Source organism: Anas acuta, chromosome 1 (assembly GCF_963932015.1).
Source record: "Anas acuta chromosome 1, bAnaAcu1.1, whole genome shotgun sequence".
Lineage (NCBI taxonomy): Eukaryota > Metazoa > Chordata > Aves > Anseriformes > Anatidae > Anas > Anas acuta.
The window spans coordinates 2438132-2456738 of NC_088979.1; the positions used below are offsets into that span (position 1 = coordinate 2438132).

An 18607-nucleotide genomic window follows, 5' to 3' on the forward strand; every position below is an offset into this window, starting at 1 on the left:
ATAGTAGGGAGATCAGATGCTCTTCCAGATGCTACACATGACATTTTTGACCTGGTAGCATCCAAATGTGGGTTCCTAACTGTGGCTGAGAATTTACAGTGCATTAAAAAGCTTCCAAGGATTTTGAAAAGACCTCCTGAACCTGCCAGCTAGGCTTCCAGGATAATCTCTGAAACCCAGTATGGTTCTTCCATCCATGAATCTGAATTCCCTGTTGCCTGTGTAAATGAGAGAGACCGATGAAACCAGCGCCATTCCACAGCACTGAATAAAGGGAGAACTGGACCCGTTTTCTTTTTCCGACTTTACTGAAAATAAATCAAGGCACAGTCATGCTAACTGCATTATACAGATCCTGGTAACTTCTCAGTACTTGGGAGACAAGAGAAATTATCATTCAACTCTGATCATCAGCTTTATTATATGCCAGCCAGACGATACACATTTCATGCAGACTATACGTTTGCTCCAACCGTTGCTCGGAAGAAAGTGCTCAGCTTCATGTGCATTGGTCCTGCACTAAGGTACTTGGTTCTTGGTCTGTAGCACCAGGATTTTTTTCAGGGGTCCTGCAAGCAGAGAAAGAGCATCATTGCAACGCTGGCAGAGCAACAGGGTGGTGCACCACGACAAAATATCCTCCCCGAGCTGGAATTGGCTCTGCAGAGTGCTCCCCATGCAGCCCGCACGTGTTTGGTATGTTCTGGGGATGGTTGGTGAGCCTGGTCCTGGTCCCTGCAAGGAGCTGCTCCAAAACCCATGGATGTCCATAAAATCGGGAGGGCTGGAGCTCTTGACTTAGCTGGGACCAGGACCATGGGTCAGCTATGAAAAATGCTTGCCAATTGATTATAACCTGCATCGAAAGAGCACCTCGCTGTAAAATTGTCTCACAAAGAAGCAGTTTGTCTCCCTCAAGGCAGGTGGGGAAAGCCCTATAGCGCAGGGGAGCTCTTGAGATGCCGAAGAAGTGCCCAGTGCCCATTAAAAAAAATAAAAATAAAAATAAAAAAAAAAGGAAAGAAAGCCCAGGTAACATGTGCTAAACCCCATCCAAGAGCACCTCTGTGACCCCTGGAGACACCAGGAGGTGCTGGTGACACTGAGGTGTAGGATCTATTGTAGGATCTGTTATAGGATCTCTGGGAGCCAGCTCTGTCCCTGGGGTAAAACAGCAGAGAAGCATCAACGTGAGCACCAGGTTTGCATTATGCAGCACATGCCGTGGGGAAACTACAGCTCCTGTAGGGTAGGTTTGGGGTGGTCTTGGGTGGAGCAGGAGGGAAAAAGGCTCTGGAGGTAGGTTAGATGCTGTGGGGACAGTCTCTGGATGGATGTTGGAGGGAAGGATAGGGCTTGTTGGAGGAAGAGAGTGGAGGGGGTGCAAAGGGAAGGAAAGTGTAGGAAATGGGGGAATTCATCTTCATTAGGAAGGAGAAGGAGGATCTCCAGGGCTGAGGCGAGACGTGTGATGGATGGGGAGGGATCTGTGAGGCTGCAGAAAGAAAATGGAGAAGCAGGAGAAATTTGTTCAGCTTTAAAATGGATCTTTGTGTGGTGGTTGTGTTAAGGAGACCCCCTGTGTCCCCCCAAGACTGCCCTTGGCTTTCTGTAGGGAAAAACCCCAGCCTGGATCTTCATGAGGGGAAGGCGAGGCTGGCACCGGGGCCAGGAGAAGAGATGCTATAACCATCTCCTTGGCCAATGGCACCAGAAGAAAACAAGACACTTGAGACAAACCTGCCCTGTGCAAGAGATTAGTGAGGCAACACCATGTTTAGAGCCACGGGAGGACACCTCTTGCTTAAATACTCACCCTCATCCTGCCCTTCGTGTTTACAGGGAAGAGCCATTTATTACCAGAAGCTGTTGGCAGAGGCTGGCAAAGCCTTTCCCCAGTGTTCCCAGTGCTCACTGGTTGGGGACAGCTTGTGCAGGAGTCCTCCCAACCTACTAGTTGCCTAACTGGGAATGGGGTTAGCCCAGCACCCTAAATAAAAGGATGAGGGATAATTCAGGGCAGCTCTTTGGGAAGCTGTCCATGTCAGGTCCAACCAGCCCCGTGATGCTGATGCACGGACATCTGCTGGGGCAGGACCTGTTTGCTGGTCTCTGGAGAAGGCTGGAGAGGTCAGCACATCCTTGCCATCAGGCAGCAGGTCTGAGGACACCTGCACACCACTGGGAAGGTGGAAAGCTGCCCACAGGTACTCCAGGAGCCAAGGAAGTGACCAGGTATCTGTTCCTGATCTGCTATGGGGCGATGCAGCATCTATAGGGCCTGAGCTCAGGTCTTCTGTGCCGTGTGATGCTCCAGGTTGCAGCAGGGCAATGCCAAGCTAATCCCAGCTCTTCCCTGGGTTTGGTGTCCAACTCTGCTGGAGTTTTCAGGGGAACTCACCCTTTCCAGCAGCCTCACTGTGGTGCCTCTGTTGAGGCATCCTGGAAGGCTGGTGCATAGCGTGCATGTCTGCAGAGTGGCTACTGCTCTGTTTTAATTCCTTGGCCCTTTCCTCATGAGTGTGTGCTTCCTTCAGCCATGTAGATGTGATTCTGTGATTCTGTAGCACAGGCTGGCTCGGAGCCAGCCTCCTGCAGGAGGAAGAGGCTGCGTCCCATCCCCATCCCCTGGCTTCCTCTTTGTTTGCATCAAATTCATATAATCGCGTGATTGTCCTTCCCAGTAAAGCTCATTCAGAACCTGTTTTAGGCTGGGAGGAGTATAGAGGGGAAGGTAATTGCATTATTTTCCCCAGGCATTGGCACCCAGGGACAATGCAGCATTGCACAGCCTCTCACAAGCCCCAGCTGCTCTCTGTGGGGCTGCACAATGGGGTCCAGCCCTGGGTACCAGCCTTGGGAAGAATGTGAAAATCAGAGGGTTGGAAAAAAAGCTAGATCCTGAACCATAACAAGTCCTAACACACAAGCAGCAACATTTAGAAATGGTCTTTGTCTCAGCCAAGCGAGGAAATAGGTTGGAGATCTTTGCACGCATGAGGGCTGTCGGCGGCCAGTCATTGCCTGGTGCAACCCATTTGTGTCGGAGAGGTTAATTACGTGGTGTGACAAGGTGAGAAATGGAGAACGGATGGATTGGAGGTGACAGATCATTACTCAGGTTACGGCCAAGAGACAGAAATGCAGAAAATTCAGCAGGGGTTCATTTCCCAGAGGCAGCACCTGCTGTCTGGAAAGAGCCAGTGGATGACCACCACAGACAAGTATTGCATGGTCTCCTCTTCTCTGGTCCTGGTGTAAAAGGAGGGGGTACACCAGGACCTCCAGACACTTCTGATGGACAACATCCCATGCAAGGACTGTGCTCTTGTGCCTTGGGGTCCAAATTTGCTTCCAACGATGATGGGTCCTGGTAGAGATCTCCCATTTTTCGCAGATGTGGGGGACCTGCCCATGCTTCACCCGTTTCTCCGAAGGTTTTGGTGGCCTCACTTCAAAAGAGAGCTGGTGATGTTCATCCTCTTCTGCAAAATTATCTTCATCCAAAGCAGCTTAACTATTTGGGAGTCATAAAGCAGAGTCGACTCCAGGCACATGGAAAATTAAACGATGCTTTCAAGAGCAACTAGAAGTAGAAGGAATCCTCTCATGGTGGCTCAAGAACAGCCACATAGCTCCAGGCACATGTATCTGTGAAGTCTGACACCAAAGGGATATTTTTTTGCAAAGAACCATGAGAAATCTGTTTCTTCTTTCCCAGATAACTCAGGTGAGGAGACGGCTGTCCTCTGGGGAGGAACTGACCTCTTGGTTTTGGGGCTTGCCCAGAAGAGCAGTGACAGGTTTGCGTTTCTTGGAAGACATAAACTCATCAATTCCTGGGCACACACTTTAACAATGAGGTTAGAAAACATGGCCAGTCACTTCTTCTGAATGCTTTATTGTACTTTGTGCACCAAGTTTGCTTTCAGTATAGCAGTGACCAAAATACAAGTCTTCTTTGTCCTGGGAAACAGCCTTAGTGCTGTACTCAGCATCTGGTCTCTGTCACTTTCCTTAGAAAAAGCAGCAGCACCAAGCAGTGGGAGCTAAACCTGCAAGGTACAGCAGGAAAATGAACTGCTTCAGCCTGGGTCTAGATCTAATTTAGACCTAGTGTCACTCATGCATCTGGTCTTAAATACATTCACTCCTTAACATTGGACAGATGAGATTTTGGCTGCTATTTTACGTTCTTCTAGAACTTCTTCACTTTTGGAGCCTAGAGTGTGAGTTTGGAGGCACAGCCAAGGTCAGACAGAACATCACAGAAGGAAGCCCAGGGGACCAAGCACTGCTTGATCCTTCTCCCATCCATGCCCAACCAGCTTCAGTTTGGCTTTGACTTAGGTCTTGGCCCATGAAACAAAGACTGATGGCCACACTGTGAGCCTGGCTGTTTGCTCAGCTTGGAAAGAGTCTCCTTTGCTTTCTGGCAAGGTGACATGCACTGAAACCTCCAGCCAGCACGGACCAAACAGCACTGTCAGGCAATAAATTAGGACAAGGAAAGCTGGCAGTGAGCTAGGAGGGAGCAAGGGGCCACTGGGGACTTTGTCACAGTTGGGTCCCTGCTGTACTCACAGGGAGAAGGGACCATAGGAATGCTTAGTCCAAGCCTGGGATGGAAGAAGATGTTCAGGACATCTTCTGAACCTTCAGAAGCCTCCTGTGCATCCATCTCTGAAACATGCCCTGCTGCTAAGCCAGCTTCTGCCTCTTCCCCTGAGAGGTGCATCTGCTTGGCTTTCCAGCAATACACTTCTATCCACAGCTTTCTGTATTGTGCTGAGAAACATAATTTCTTCCACGTTGGCTTCTTCTGACATGTAGGAAATATATTTCTTTTAACATCAGCTTCTTCTGCCCTGGGTTACAAGACTTCTCCCTTGTTCTCCTCGGTTGCTGTATTTGTTGAGCCACCTGTCAGACCAGGACATTTCTGGAGAAAGGCCAAGCTCTTCTCAGATACATCAAAATTGCAAAGGACAGACAGTCACGCAGCTCTGAAGACGCCAGGCTCCCACTTAGACAACAAAGCTCATCCCTGTGGCTGTAAAAAAAAAAGAAAGAGAGGCACCACGGAACAGAAAGACGAGCAGAGCCATCCCAAAAGACTACAGACAGAGCCGTGGTAGCAGGACCGACTGCAGGACTGGTCACGAGGACAGACACACCGGGCACTTGCAGACACAGCCACTGAAGCCACACCAAGAAATGAGAGAGAGAAAAGGGCCGTCAGAGGGTGAGGTATTGTTTATTCCAAGCAGCCAATGCTACCACACAGTACAGGCAAAGAAAAAAGGCTTACAGTCCAAGAGACGAGACCAGACACCAGACAGTAACTCAGGGAGGGGAACGGGAAGATCCCTGGTAGAGCTGGGTATTTGGGATGCCTGGGGGGTGCTGGAAGTGGGAGAAAGTGAAAGTTTGGGGAAGCAGCTGTGGGACAGAGGCTGGCAGGGAGGATGGAGGGAAAATGGGTTTGAAGGTAAGAAGGAAGATGTTGTGGAGGGTGGACGGGGTCTGGTGGGGTGCTGAGGGCATTGAAACTGCATGGGAAGGAGCTGGAGAAAAGCCCTCCAGGATCACCTGCTCCAACCGTCCCCCTACCACCAATGTCACCCCCAAGCCCTGTCCCCAAGCACCACGTCCAACCTCTCCTTGAACACCCCCAGGGACGGGGACTCCCCCACCTCCCTGGGCAACCCGTCCCAAGGCCTGAGCGCTCTTGCTGAGCAGAAATGTCTCCTCATTGCCAACCTGAGCCTCCCCTGGCACAACTCGAGGCCGTTCCCTCTGCTCCTGGCCCTGGTTCCCTGTGAGCAGAGGCTCCAGGGCCTCGATGTCCTTCTGGGAGTGAGGGGCCCAAAGCTGAACCCAGCACTCAAGGGGCAGCCTCAGAAGAGCAGAGCCCAGGGGGACGAGCACCTCCCCGACCCTGCTGGCCCCACTGCTCCTGACACAGGCCAGGATGCTCCTCACAGATATATGTAAAGAATCAGCTCTTTTTTTTTTCAAGGGCCGGGGATTGCAGCATGGCTCTGGCTAGGGTGGGGTGGGAGGTGGGGAGATGACAACAAGGGGGGGTTCAGAAGCTTTCCCCCCTTTCCATCTCTCGCACCAGTGATTTGCTGACAGTGAAGGAGGGGGTTATGGTTATGATGCCCCAGTGCCCTCACACATCCCCAGGATCTGTCACTATTCCTCATCCATCATTTTCTGGCGACTGATTTCCGTGCAGCAGGCTCCCTGCAGGGAAAGCTGGCGCTTTAGACAGCACAAAGGTGCCTTGCATCCTTTAGCAGGCTTTTCTTTCATCCTCGGGCTCACGTCTCCTCCTCATGACAGTCCTCACCAGGCAGCTGTTTCCAAGGCGCCCTGAAACAGAAAATAAATCTGGTTACAAGCAATCTCCATAGGTCACAATAAACAGCCAGTCCTGAAGTACTCAGAGCTGTGCCACCCCTCACTGCAGACGTCTAGGTTGTTAATAGGCTCAGCTGCATTACTGGAATCACTCCCAGCCCAGAAACCTCGTGGGGATAAGGGCAAATGGAGGCAGGCTGTGAAATCCCCAACTGGATCAAACTTACCGAGACACAGCTGGAAATGGGGAGAGATGAAGTTGGTGTCTGCACATCACGATATTTTGCAACAGCACACGAGGTTCTGTTTGTGGTGCTGAACATGGTCATGTCTTCACATTTCTTCCTGCACAGCTCCTCTTCTTCAGCTCACATTGGTGTTGCTGTTGGGAATGATGGTTATTCCCTGGATGCCAGGAGGTGCCAGCTATGGCAAGGACATCTTCCTAAAGGGTCCCTTTCTCTCCTGTGCTGGCACACCTCTAAACAAACCCCAAGTCCAAAGGATCCTGAGAAGCAAGAGGCTGCATTTGTACAAGGGCTGATATGTCAGCTGATGAAATACCCCTGCTCATCCTTGGACCTTGGTTTACCAGCCAGGGATATAAGGTAATGGTCAGTGAGGTTTTCAAAGGAAGCTCAGAGATTTGGGAACAGCAAGAATTCAACCTCAGTCCTGTGCCCAAGCCACACAAGCTCCCATCTGATGCTGGAAATGGCAATGTCCCACAAAGGGAGGGATGGAGAGCATCAGGCACCAACCTCTTCATCCCCAACCTCTTCATCCTCCCCTGCACAAGTCTTCCAGGTGTGTGAGCACACGATGCATCTGAAAGCACCAGATTACACCCAGACAGCACAGCTATGCTAAACGTCCTTCTAAGACAAAGCATTTAATTTTTAATAACTCAGCTCCAGCACTTTGTGGAGACATCGCTCTCACAACGGCCCTTGGGAATGGGTGGGCAGTGCCGGTCACTAATGACCTGGCAAAGATTAATGAGTTAGTCAGTAGCAGTGGGTTCAGACAGTGATGGCTGAAGAAAAGGGAGCCCAGTTCCCAAATGCTTGGTCTCAGCCCAATTGGCCCTGCTGTCTCCTAGAAAAGCATCTAGGAGGTACTTTCTCCTAGAAAACCATCAAAACCCCTCCAAGTGTGCAGGCTTTGCAATGCTGAGCAAGTTCAGAGAGCAATAGGGCAGCAAGGAGATTTTTTCCAACACTGTGTGTGGGTGCCTGTGTGGGACCAGACCAGATATCCATGCTGCAGCAGGGGAAGGACACTCTGAGACATTTTGAGAGCCAACATGGACTGTCACAGATAAGCCCCATCAATGACCAGTCTCTTAAGAGTGAACATTTTCTCCAGGATGAGCTGTGGAGGGGTGAAATGATAAATCCCAGGAGCCCAGCCGAAACGCTTCAGAACTCCTGTAGTTATGCATGATGGATGAATGGATGAGGCTGGTGGGGAAGGGAGAGGGAAGGCAGAGTGATATGGCAGGACATCAGAACGCAGCGTTGCTGTTAGCATGTAGTCACAGATGGAATAAGTTCAGAAAGTGAGCTGTAAATGAGGCAGGGACGAAAAATAGCACCCAGCAATGGCAATGCAGAGAAGGGTCAGTGCTCCATGGAGGGCAGCAGCACGATGCTGGAGGAGGGATTTCAGGGTACAGCCCCAAAACGGGCAATTTTTCCCAGGTAGGTGGGGATGTTATTGGAATATCCGTTAAAAGAGAAAACATGGTTAAAAATAAAAAACTGCAGGTAGGAGCTTACAGGCCAGGTAAAACAAAAAAAAAAAGAGATGAAACTAAGAGTAGGGTTCACCGTTTTGAAACCAAGCTGTGCCTGCAGCCCTGCTTTGTTCTGAACCACTATTTTCCCAGACAGCCAGCACTCCCACCGATACACGAGTCAGTGCTTTGCACTTCCACAGCGCCAAGTGCCTGTTCGAAGCTGGCCAGGCTTGCTGCGCATTGGAAGTGCTCAACCCAAGCATCTGCCACCTCCTTTCGGCACGGATTTATAGCCCTCGGACCCCTCGTGGGTCCTTCAGGAGATTCGGGGCACAAGCAAGAGCTGTAGGCAGTTGGGAAAGGGCGTGTAAATACATCACTTGGGGTCACAGCATCTCCCCTCCCTCCAGCTCCCGGGGGAGCCTGGTGTCTGCTCCCTGCTCCGCTGCAGCGTGCACGCGAGCGAGGTGCAGCAGCAGCCGGCGTGCCGGGCACTCACCGCATGGATGCTCTGCTCAACACGTGGTATGCGTATATAAAATAAAAGCCAACTACCTGCTCCGTCCACATGACTTCACTGTCCATCTTCACCTTTTGCAAACGCTTAGCTCTCGCGTCAGGCTAGTCTGAGGGCAGCAGGCACCTAAAGGGAGTCAGACTGCAACAGCTCAGTTGTGTCCCTACGGCAGGCATGGAGGGCGGGCATCCAAACCTGATTACGGTTGGGAGGGTATTTCACTTAGCTGTGCTTCTTATCGAGAAAACAAGATCAAGGAGGTGGTATTTGTCTTTAGCATTTATTTATCATTGGAAAAAAAAAAAAGAAAAAAAAAAGAAAAAGAAAAAACCCTTTGAGCAAGCAAAGATCACAAGCACGTCACAATCAATTGGCTATACATTAATTTGTGTGTGTGTTTGTGTGTCTGTGTGTGTGTCTGTGTCATTCTCATACGAACAGCAAGAATGAAAAAGCACCACGAGGAGGTGTGCTTAACACATTACAAGAGACAATTTGTGATATGCAACCAAACCCAGGCCACAAAATATTAATTAGACACTTCCTATCTGCCTCCAAGAGGCAAGAGTTTGTGGAATTCATGGGAGCCGTGTTTTTACACCAGACGCGTTGCAAATGAAGAAGCAGGTGATCGGTGTGCAAAGCAGTCAGAAAACAGGAGCTCGGGAAGCAATTAGCACCATTTTGCAGAAAGGAGAAACAGTACAATACAGTGAAAATGAGAAAGCAAGCAACTGACAGCATAGGAACTTTCACAGGGCAGAAAGCAAAACATTACTTTTTTCTTTTTTTCTTTTTTCTTTTTACAAGGAAAGCAAAAACATATTACATGTTAGCGGTGAAACAGAGTCAGCATTGTGGTAGCTGGAAACACAGAACAGCAGAGCACTCTTTCCCAGTGGGATCGACAAGCTCAGAGTCCAAAGTGAACTTGAAACGGCAGAGATTTTGTCTCCTTTCTGATAAACCTGAGTGGGCCGGATGGGCGGAAAGTCTGTGGGAGGTTGAGCAATGCAGGATTTCACCCTGAGTCCTGACTCTACTGCGGTTCCCGGCACTAAATGTGATGCTAAACCACGTGCTCGGATGTATGCTGAGGACCTGCTGCAATGGAGCAAAGGAAGGATTCACACCCCTACTCGGTGGCTCTCTAAGGCGGAGGCCCTGATGGTTTCCCAGGCTCTTTCTGCAAAAATTGAAACCTTCCAAGGATCCTTCATCCCTCCCAAAGAGAGGCGTCCAAACCAGGCAGATAAATGGCCCTTGGAAGGCGACTCCACTAAAGAAGGCGCTTTGACCACCAGCAAGCCCTTCATGTCTAGATTTGCAGTCAGAAACCTCTAAAATCTTTGTGTATTAAGGAAATATAAGGCTACATTCTGACCACTCACTGTTCATATTTAATTTATACACCATGATGGGTGCTCTTCATGGAGAAGAAGCAACCCTGAGGACTGGGATGTTGAGTGGCTGATCCGGGCTGTGGATACGCTTGGGTTAGGTGGTCGGAGCATGGCTCTTACTGACATCCCTTGGCCAAAATTTGGTTCCCATTGAATTCAAGGGCTAAATTACCACTGAATTCAAGGTGAAATGGTGGCAACTGCGCTGTCACTTGGAATGTGAAATTTAGGGCAAAAAATAACTGGGAGCGTGGCTTTGCATGGTCTTTCTATGTGTGCAGTGAGCTCAGCGTGCTGGGCTGTTGGCAACTGTCTACGTGCCTTCCTGACATTTTCTGCCTGCTGCCACACGTCATCTTCACGGCTGTTGCTATATCCTGAGATAAGAAGGGACGTTATTGAAGAGTGTGAAGATGGATGAAGCACCTAAATGCCAAGAAACCACAGAGAGTCTCGGAAGCTGGGGCTCCTCTGGCCAGCTGCCCCCTGTGCCATGGGGTGGGAAGAGCTGGGAGCTGCGTTCCCCTCCGCGAGTTCAGCGCAAGCCTTTCGCCGAGCTGCTCTGGAGACAGAGCTGAGCTTTGCACTCGAGCAGTGCTGCAGGGGCTTCTGAGCACTCAGAAAAAGCAATGGTCACTATGGACAGGTCAGCGTCTCCATGGAGCATGCACATCGAAAATGCGTTACATTCGCAAAGATTTCCACAGTTTTACTTCCTGGAGGATTTCCCTGGTTTCCTCCTAAACATCGGAGGTTTAAATATATATATTTCTATATATGAATATATATTTTCCACATACACAACCTGACTAGCTCATAGCACACAGTTCTAACACAGCTAAGCTTGGAAATACACCACTGAATTCAGAACACTACACTTACTTATACTCAAAGCTTTAGGCTGTTAGCGCAAGGCAAACAGGACACATCACACAATACACTGAACTTGGCATTTATTCATCACTAAGGCCAGCAAATGTCACTATCTGTATACCACAGAGCTTCCCTCCTCTTTGGAAACTGTCTCTCAGCCTTGTAGCCCACCACTCACGCCTGTTTCCAAGAGATCCCATCCTAACGGGGTGAGCTTCCAAAAACGGGACTCTGCACCCTCCCAGCCCATCCCTTTTCCTATTAGGTAGTTTCACTTCTCTCAAATATCCCAGCAGCGAGACTTTCCTCACTCAAACATCTTCACAGCAACACAGTTCTGAAACCCTTCTCTTACACCACCTCCCTGCCCTACTTCTCTCTCTTCGTTCTTCCCAATTGTCTGCTCTCTTGAAGTTTCAAGCTGGACTGCGTGTTAGGATGGAAATATTGAGCTGCAAAAACAAAGAAGAACCCTGCATCTTCACTTGCACCTATTCTGCACAACTGTGACAGCAGAGTTTAACAGCTCTGTTTGGTCAGATCAGGGTTAATCCTGATGTATTTAGGACCCAACCCAGGCATTAGGCATGTAAATTTGGGTTGGGGCCATACCTCTCCCAGCTCCCACTGACTCAATGACTGAAATTTTGGGGTATTTAGTGCCAGTCTGGCCCTCCAGCTTGTGGAAATCCACCCAGTCCCATCAACGTGAAGTTGCTGGGCTAGTCCATGCTTGCTGACAAATGGTCCCCCTCTTCTTGCAGCTTCCAAATGGGTCTTGCTGGGCACAGTAAGATTAAAAACTTGAGATCTTGCTTGAAGGGAGTCTGGGGATCCCAGCAACTGGGTTATGGCCCTCTTAGGATGCTTACAAGCCAATGTGAGCTCCAACAACTAGTAGAGTCAAAACAACAGAGGCTAAGAGCCTCCAACCTTGACAAAAACAACCTTGGTGACTCATTTCTTTCTACTCCTTGGAAGGCCACACCTGCAAACTAAACCTTTTTTCCAGAATCTAGCGCTGTCTACTGGCACCCCAGAAGTGAAGAAAACGGACCAAGATACAAAACAAACCAGGAACAATTAAAAAGATGCATATCCTAGGGGAAACAACGGGGAAGAACAACCTGCCAATAACCTAGTCTGGCCTGCCATGCTCTTGGGAAGTCTTCGCTGCTCTCTGCACCTTCTCTCCCTCTTAATTTGAATCAAGGCCTTCGAGTGGCGTTGAGGGGTGAAGCTGCCCCGGTGCAACCACAGCTAGGCTGGGGGAGGATTGGGCCCTTTATTTGCAATGGGATCTCCTTCCCCGTTGCTTTCTGGAGCAAAACTCCCACCGGTTTCACCAGGAGAAATGGCTCTCAGCCACAACACCAATTCTAGCAGATTTATGGCAAATCCACGGCACCACAAATGAACCTCCGATCCTCTCCAAGGGCTTTTGCCTGCTGACACCAGTGGGAGGTGACTGAACAACGACCTACCCCAAAAAGGACCTTGTGGGATGCAAGCACAGCCCCTCGATGGGCACTTCCATGCTGTCAAAGCACTGAAGAACCAAGCCCAAGGAAAGGGACAGGCTGCTGGACGTACTCACAGTTGATCCATACCCTTCATCTCCTACGACCCCGCTTGTGCATTCCCACATCCCTCCTGCGCTCGCCCTCACTCTGTGCAGAGCCGTGTTGTGCAGGCAAAGCAGAACAACCTGACCTCAGAAACAAGGATTCGCTAATCCTCCTCGGAAATAAAACAGAAAAGCTTCTAATACAATCAGAACAAAAAGCAGATTAGAAGCCTCTAATTAATTTTGTGGCCTTTATTTAATCAAAGGAAAGAAAAAAAAAAAAAAAAAAAGGAAAGAAAGGAGGAAAAGAAAAAAGAGAAAGAAAGGAAAGTGCAGTGACATTTACTCTTTTGCCTCAGCCAGTTTATTGTTCATCTCTTTACTTTTCTCCTTGTCCTCTGGCTTTGCTGTGTTGGAGGTCTCGGCGCTCTTTTTCTTGGCGGCCCGGCCCGATGCAATCTGCTTGTCTTTGGCCTTTTTCAGGGGTTTATGGCTTGTTGTGGTCTTTTTTGGTTTGGAAGGCTTTACGCTAGGCTTTTCCACCTGCACGGAGGGTGACACGCAAAACAACACAGAGACATAGAGAGAGAGGGAGAGAGACACAAGGACAGGTGGAAAACAAAGTTTAGATGAGAAATATCATGAACATCACTTATCTACTCAGCTATGCCCTGCCACGAAGGAGCTGGGCGCATGCTGAGTTGCAAATGGCCAGCTCCTTTCGTGGTGTTGATGTCCCCATGTCACAGCAACCCTGAAGCCAGCAGAACCATGCCCATTGCATCCGAATCGGGGCACAGTAGGGTAAAGAGTGGGGTGAATGCTACCAGATATTTTATCAATTTCTCCATCTGCCTCTGGCTTCAGGAGGGGCTTTGCAAGCCTAGGAGGGATTGTCTCTCTGGATTCGAAGGCAAGAAAAGATGCTCAGAACAAAGAGAGGTACAAATCCTTGCCTTTCTTGCAGGGCATGATTCCTCCATCTCAGTGCAGGGCATTTAGTGGCATCTGAGCAAATTCTACACTGGTGTTTTGCATCCCCCCTTTTCTACAGCCCTAAAAGTAAGGAGAACAGCTTCAAAATTAAGGAGGAACAGAAGCCTTCAGCTCCTCCATGCTATTCCTTCAAGACCTCACAAATCTAAGCAGTTACAAACCCTGAAAAGGACAAATAGTCCTAGGTTTAATACTGCATGGACTGACTCCATTCATATGCAAATCCTCAGTTGCTGCTAGAACACAAAGGCTGGATGAGACTTCAGCCCAAGCCCTTCTTGACACATCCTCCATCTAACCAAAGCCAACAGTGCTGGCTGTCAAAACCTGAGGAGCTCTCTGAATTAATTGCAGATCTAGATCTGGATCTTACCAGGTTGTTCCTGTAATGTGGTGTGTCTATAGCTTTAGAGGGGAAAAGAGAAAGCCATCCAGATTAATGACCTGGGAAATGACAAAGCAAAACTACTTCATTTGGGCCCTACTCTCACATCTTTACAGCTTGACACAGGGAAATTTTGACTCCAAAGTGCATCAACTTCCACTAAACCCCAACTGTGAGGTGGAACCCTAAATGTACCCGCTAGTTCGAAATGAAGATGCCACGCAAGGGGAATGAGCACAGGCAGGTTCAGCCCAAGCCCTACTGCGTTGACCATGTCCCATCAGGAGCATTGATGGTCCTGGGATCCTTCCGCGGTGCTGTCTTACCTTTGGAGGTTCTTTGTAAGGTTCGCTGTAGAGAGTGCGTATCCTTCTGCGCTCCAGGAATTTGTTATCGGCTGGAGCAGGCTTACTGGTTTCCCCCTTGAATTGAGCGCTGTAACTGGTTTCGTGGGTCATTTTCTCCTCCGGCGGCTTGTACTGGGCCTTGGCTTTTATAGCTTTCACAGGCTTGACGTCTATCCATGGTCTGAACTCATTTCTGAAGAAGAAAAAAAGAAAAAGGTTCAGGAATTAAAACAAGGAAAATAGTGGTGACGTGGGAACAACCTCCCCGCTGCTCTAACTGGGAGGGCTTCTGCCCCCATCCAGTCAGGTTTAAAAAAAAAAAAAAAAAAAAGGGATCTCTCAGCTCATTTTCAACCTCATCCTATAGACATCAATACATCAGGAAAACTTCAGATTAAATTTGATCTATTTGATCTGTTAAAGTCAGTCAGTCGCAGGCACTGGACAACCCATAGCTACTTCCATGGATGAAACCATCAATGATTTTCTGGCATCACCTCTGCCCTGAAGCTACCTGTAAACAGTTCCTTATTATTGTCTTTAGGGTGGAAATAAATATTGAGAAAACAACCTCGAAATTCATGTTCTGCTGCATGTTGGTAACTCAACCCTGGACACACACACTTCTCACCAAGCTTCCCCCTAGGCAAAGTACAAGTGTAGCGAGACAAAACTTCCTACAGTCACCCCTCATGCATGTAAGTACTGAATTACATCACATCTACACAATTTCATCTACATTTCACCAAATTATGCTCAACAGCTTTTGTTAGTTCTATAAAAGAGCAATAAAAAAAAAAAAGCTGTCTCAGATGTAAATCCTAGCACATGAGGAAATGAACTGGTTATCAGATATTGTGGGCTGTGGTTTCTTCTGTATGAGATGAAGACAAATTCCAGAGTTACTAAAAAAAGTAAGTCCTTCATTTATTTTGGACAGAGCTGCAACTGCTTGAAACAACAACAACAACATGTTTCAAAGATTTTTAGCATCTGCTGGGATCACACTCTCGTTCCCATCCTTCTCTTGCATTTTTAATTCTTCCCAACATAGCATCAACATGTTTCTTAGTTGTCCCAACACAGCACCAACACATCTCTGATTTTTAAGCAACCCATTTCATTTTCTTTCTAAAAACTGCCATTCATCCAAGAATGGAGATGGAAAACCCCTCGTGTGTTGCTAACTTTGTGCTCAGACATGGTCACAGGCAGTGTGTTCAGATCCTTAAGACTCCAAGACAAGCTCCAGGAGGTATCCTAAAAGTGGTGACAGGAGCCCTCTGAAAAGGGGTGATTTTTCCTTGGGGAATAAAGCTCTTGTCTTAATTTCGTGACCTCTGAAGCAAGGGGAGGTTGCAGACCCCGTCCCTCCTGCCCTGGCATACTTATCCACTCATGGGCTATGTCACCGAGCCCCATATGAGGGTACCACATCTCTGCCACTCAGTCCCTTCCCATAACAGCTCCAAGTGTCTCAATCAGCTTCAACCAGATATCACATAAACTTAGGGATGCATTTTGTGAGCCAAATCCCACCTCCAACTCTACATCCTCTCTTAGAATCAATTCCAGCTACCTCCAATTTTCCTTCTCCCCCTATTTCTTCATGTCCTTCTGCCTCTTTTATCAGTAAGCCCTCCTGGGGCTTGGATAGCACTGCCCAAGGTGCATGGATTCTGCCTGTCTGAAGGATGCTGTTCTTTACAAAACTATGGTGCACTGAAGGAAATACACAAATATTCCCTTGGCTGCTGTTCACCACGTCACCCATTCCTCCACAGACAGCCCTCTGCAGCCCACTGATGGAATACCTTTTCCAGAGAAAGGTTTGACAAAAGGAAACATCTTTACAGAACTGGATTAAAGATGTGAAAACCTCACTGATAATTTCCATCCCAAACTCCACAGAAGATAGGAAGCTTCTTCCTAGGATCCACTATTGTCCCATAAGTATATTTTTAACTGCTTTCTAAAGTCTACAACATTGTACAATAATTCTCTTTGTCCACGTCTATCTGTCACTCAGATCCCTTGGGCCATGTTCCTGTAGAGTCCCACCAGAGCCATCCTGGACCAGCTGTGACCACACTTAAGATTTTCAGGGCTCTTCATTTCACTGAGGAAGATTTTAAGACCTGCTCTCTGGGCATGACATGGAGGGGCTGAGCTGAAACAGAGACTACAAGTCTCCTGATTTTCTGCCCAGCTCTGGTCCCAGCCTTAAAAAGTATAATTAGAATCAATCGGGAACTCAGTGTTGACCTCAAATGGAAATCAAAATGAAACTCAACAACAACAAAAAAGACTTTGTGAGACATTAGATGACCTTTCCAAGCCCAGCTCAGCAGGAAACACTTCCAGGGAAGATAATGGGAGTTTAACCCCACAGACGTGACCAGAACATGCATGAGATGGGAAGTCTTGCAAATTAATAGGCAGGAAACCATAGGGTTGATGTGAGCTCCAAGCTCTCTGGAGATGCTCACCAAAAGCCACGTAGGAACTCGTTGCATGCATCTCCTGCAGCCAGAGCAGAGCCAAAGGGAGGATGGAGGAGGAGATGGGGCCAGGTTTAACCATATCAAAGCTTTTTAAAGAACTCCAAGGGGAGTTTGTTATGTTTGTTCAGAATCAGCACAGGATGCTAAATGGGTTCTGCTGAGAGCAGTTTTACCGGCACCAAACCCAGCCTGATTCCCTCACCCTGATGTGTACGTGTGAAATATTGAAGGGCACAGAAAATGGAGGCTGGGAACTTCATGGTGGAGTTCTGTGCAGAGGGGACATTTCTAGTTTCATCTGGAAAACCATGGTTCAACACCCCCCCCCCCCAAAAAAAAAAAAAACAAAAAAAACACAGAATTTTCATTGGAAAAAAAAGAAAAAGTCCTTTATGGTATGATTGGCCTCAAATGTTTCATTCATTCTAAAATCAAAAGTTAACTTTCTTCTTCAATTTCTGTAATTGTTTTCTTTCCTGTTTTCTCTAATTCTGTCCAGGACAACACTCTGAGTACCATTATGAAGCAAAATGGCGAACTGAAACTGCTTCAGAAGGAATATTTCAGAAAATCACATTCCTCATTAATATTCCACTAAATGGAAATATATATATGCATTTTAGCCAAACTAAGTAGTGAATTTTTCTGGGATTTTCAAATAATTTTGCCTTTATGTAACTGTAGTTTTTGACAATGTGTTATTCACTCCCAAATATTTTCCATTTCCATTTTTACTACTAATATAGGGAAAGAGATATTAAGTGGAATGAAAGAATGGGAAACCTAAAATCAATGGGAATGCCTGGTCAGGGTCTGCTACTTACTGCCAGTCACTGAAGTGCAGCATATAATGAGATTTAATTAAGTTGTGTCTGTTTAGATGGGCAATGATAATATTTAGTCTTACCAATGGAAATTTCAGCAACACATTTTTGAGCTAATAGCTACCACCACTCTTCAGCACTTAGCTGTTCTCCACAACCCATGGGCTAAGGCAGGAGGTATTCCACACTGCAGGAACATCCTGCCTGCCTCCAGTTGTTTGGTTCTGGCCATGATCAGCCAGAAAATATTGGACTTCCCTATTCTGCTCACAAAGAATTGCTCGTATGAAGAGTACATGCATGTTTTGACCCTAAAGCTGTTCACTTTTCTAACGTGAATGGAAAAATTCCATTCAGACTCAATATAACCAGGCTGAGTATCCTCCTACGACCACAATTTACTGATAAGCCTGTTCAGTGGTTGCAAGAGCCAAAACACGACCAACTCCTAAGACATTTTCAGGAGTAAAGGACTACTGCTCCATGCTGAGATCCTGGGTGCAATAGCAAACTGCACAACACGTTCATGCCTCCTAGAGAAATAAATCTGAAGTCCTGGACCTGGATGACTTCTTGGTGCTCCTGACTTTCTGACATGTTGCGTGTCCCCTGCACCCCAAGACACTGACCTCAGCCATTTCACCCCACCTCCCATCCCACCCACCTTTGGTGATGAGGCCAGTTCCAGCCAACTCCTATCCCAATGCTCTTGCCGACGTACAAAATTTGCCATTGCAAGTGCAAGAAACACCCGATCCTTGCATGCTGCATCGAGTGCCCTGTCTCCAACTCTTCTGTGGATGCTTAAAGACAGCTTTATCCTCTAACGCCCATGCTATTATTTTGTACACAATAATTTACTGTAAGGCTGCGCTGGGACTGTGAATGGTGTAACGAAACTCCTGGTGCCCGAGATTATTTTTTTCTTAAACGATAATAATCAACCTCTAATGCATGCATGCACGCACACGCACATATACACACACAGAGCAAACCAGTCTGGACAAACCAGTAGCTAATGAGCTGTGCACAAAGGCTAAAACAATGCAATATATTAACAGATTAATTTGAAGCTTTGACA

The 18607-nt window shown here is 47.8% G+C and overlaps 1 protein-coding gene across 1 annotated transcript in view; it reads right to left on the reverse strand.

Moving 5' to 3' along the window:
- Positions 1–291: 291 nt before the first annotated feature.
- Positions 292–18607, reverse strand: part of MAP6 (microtubule associated protein 6) — a 35325-nt gene continuing 17009 nt past the window's right edge. The window contains exons 2-4 of the mRNA XM_068692031.1: positions 14178–14391; positions 12817–13013; positions 292–569 (exon numbers count right to left, since the gene is read on the reverse strand). Coding sequence (XP_068548132.1) covers positions 500–569; positions 12817–13013; positions 14178–14391 — 481 coding nt within the window. The 3' untranslated portion in view covers positions 292–499. The remainder of the gene's footprint in view (positions 570–12816; positions 13014–14177; positions 14392–18607) is intronic.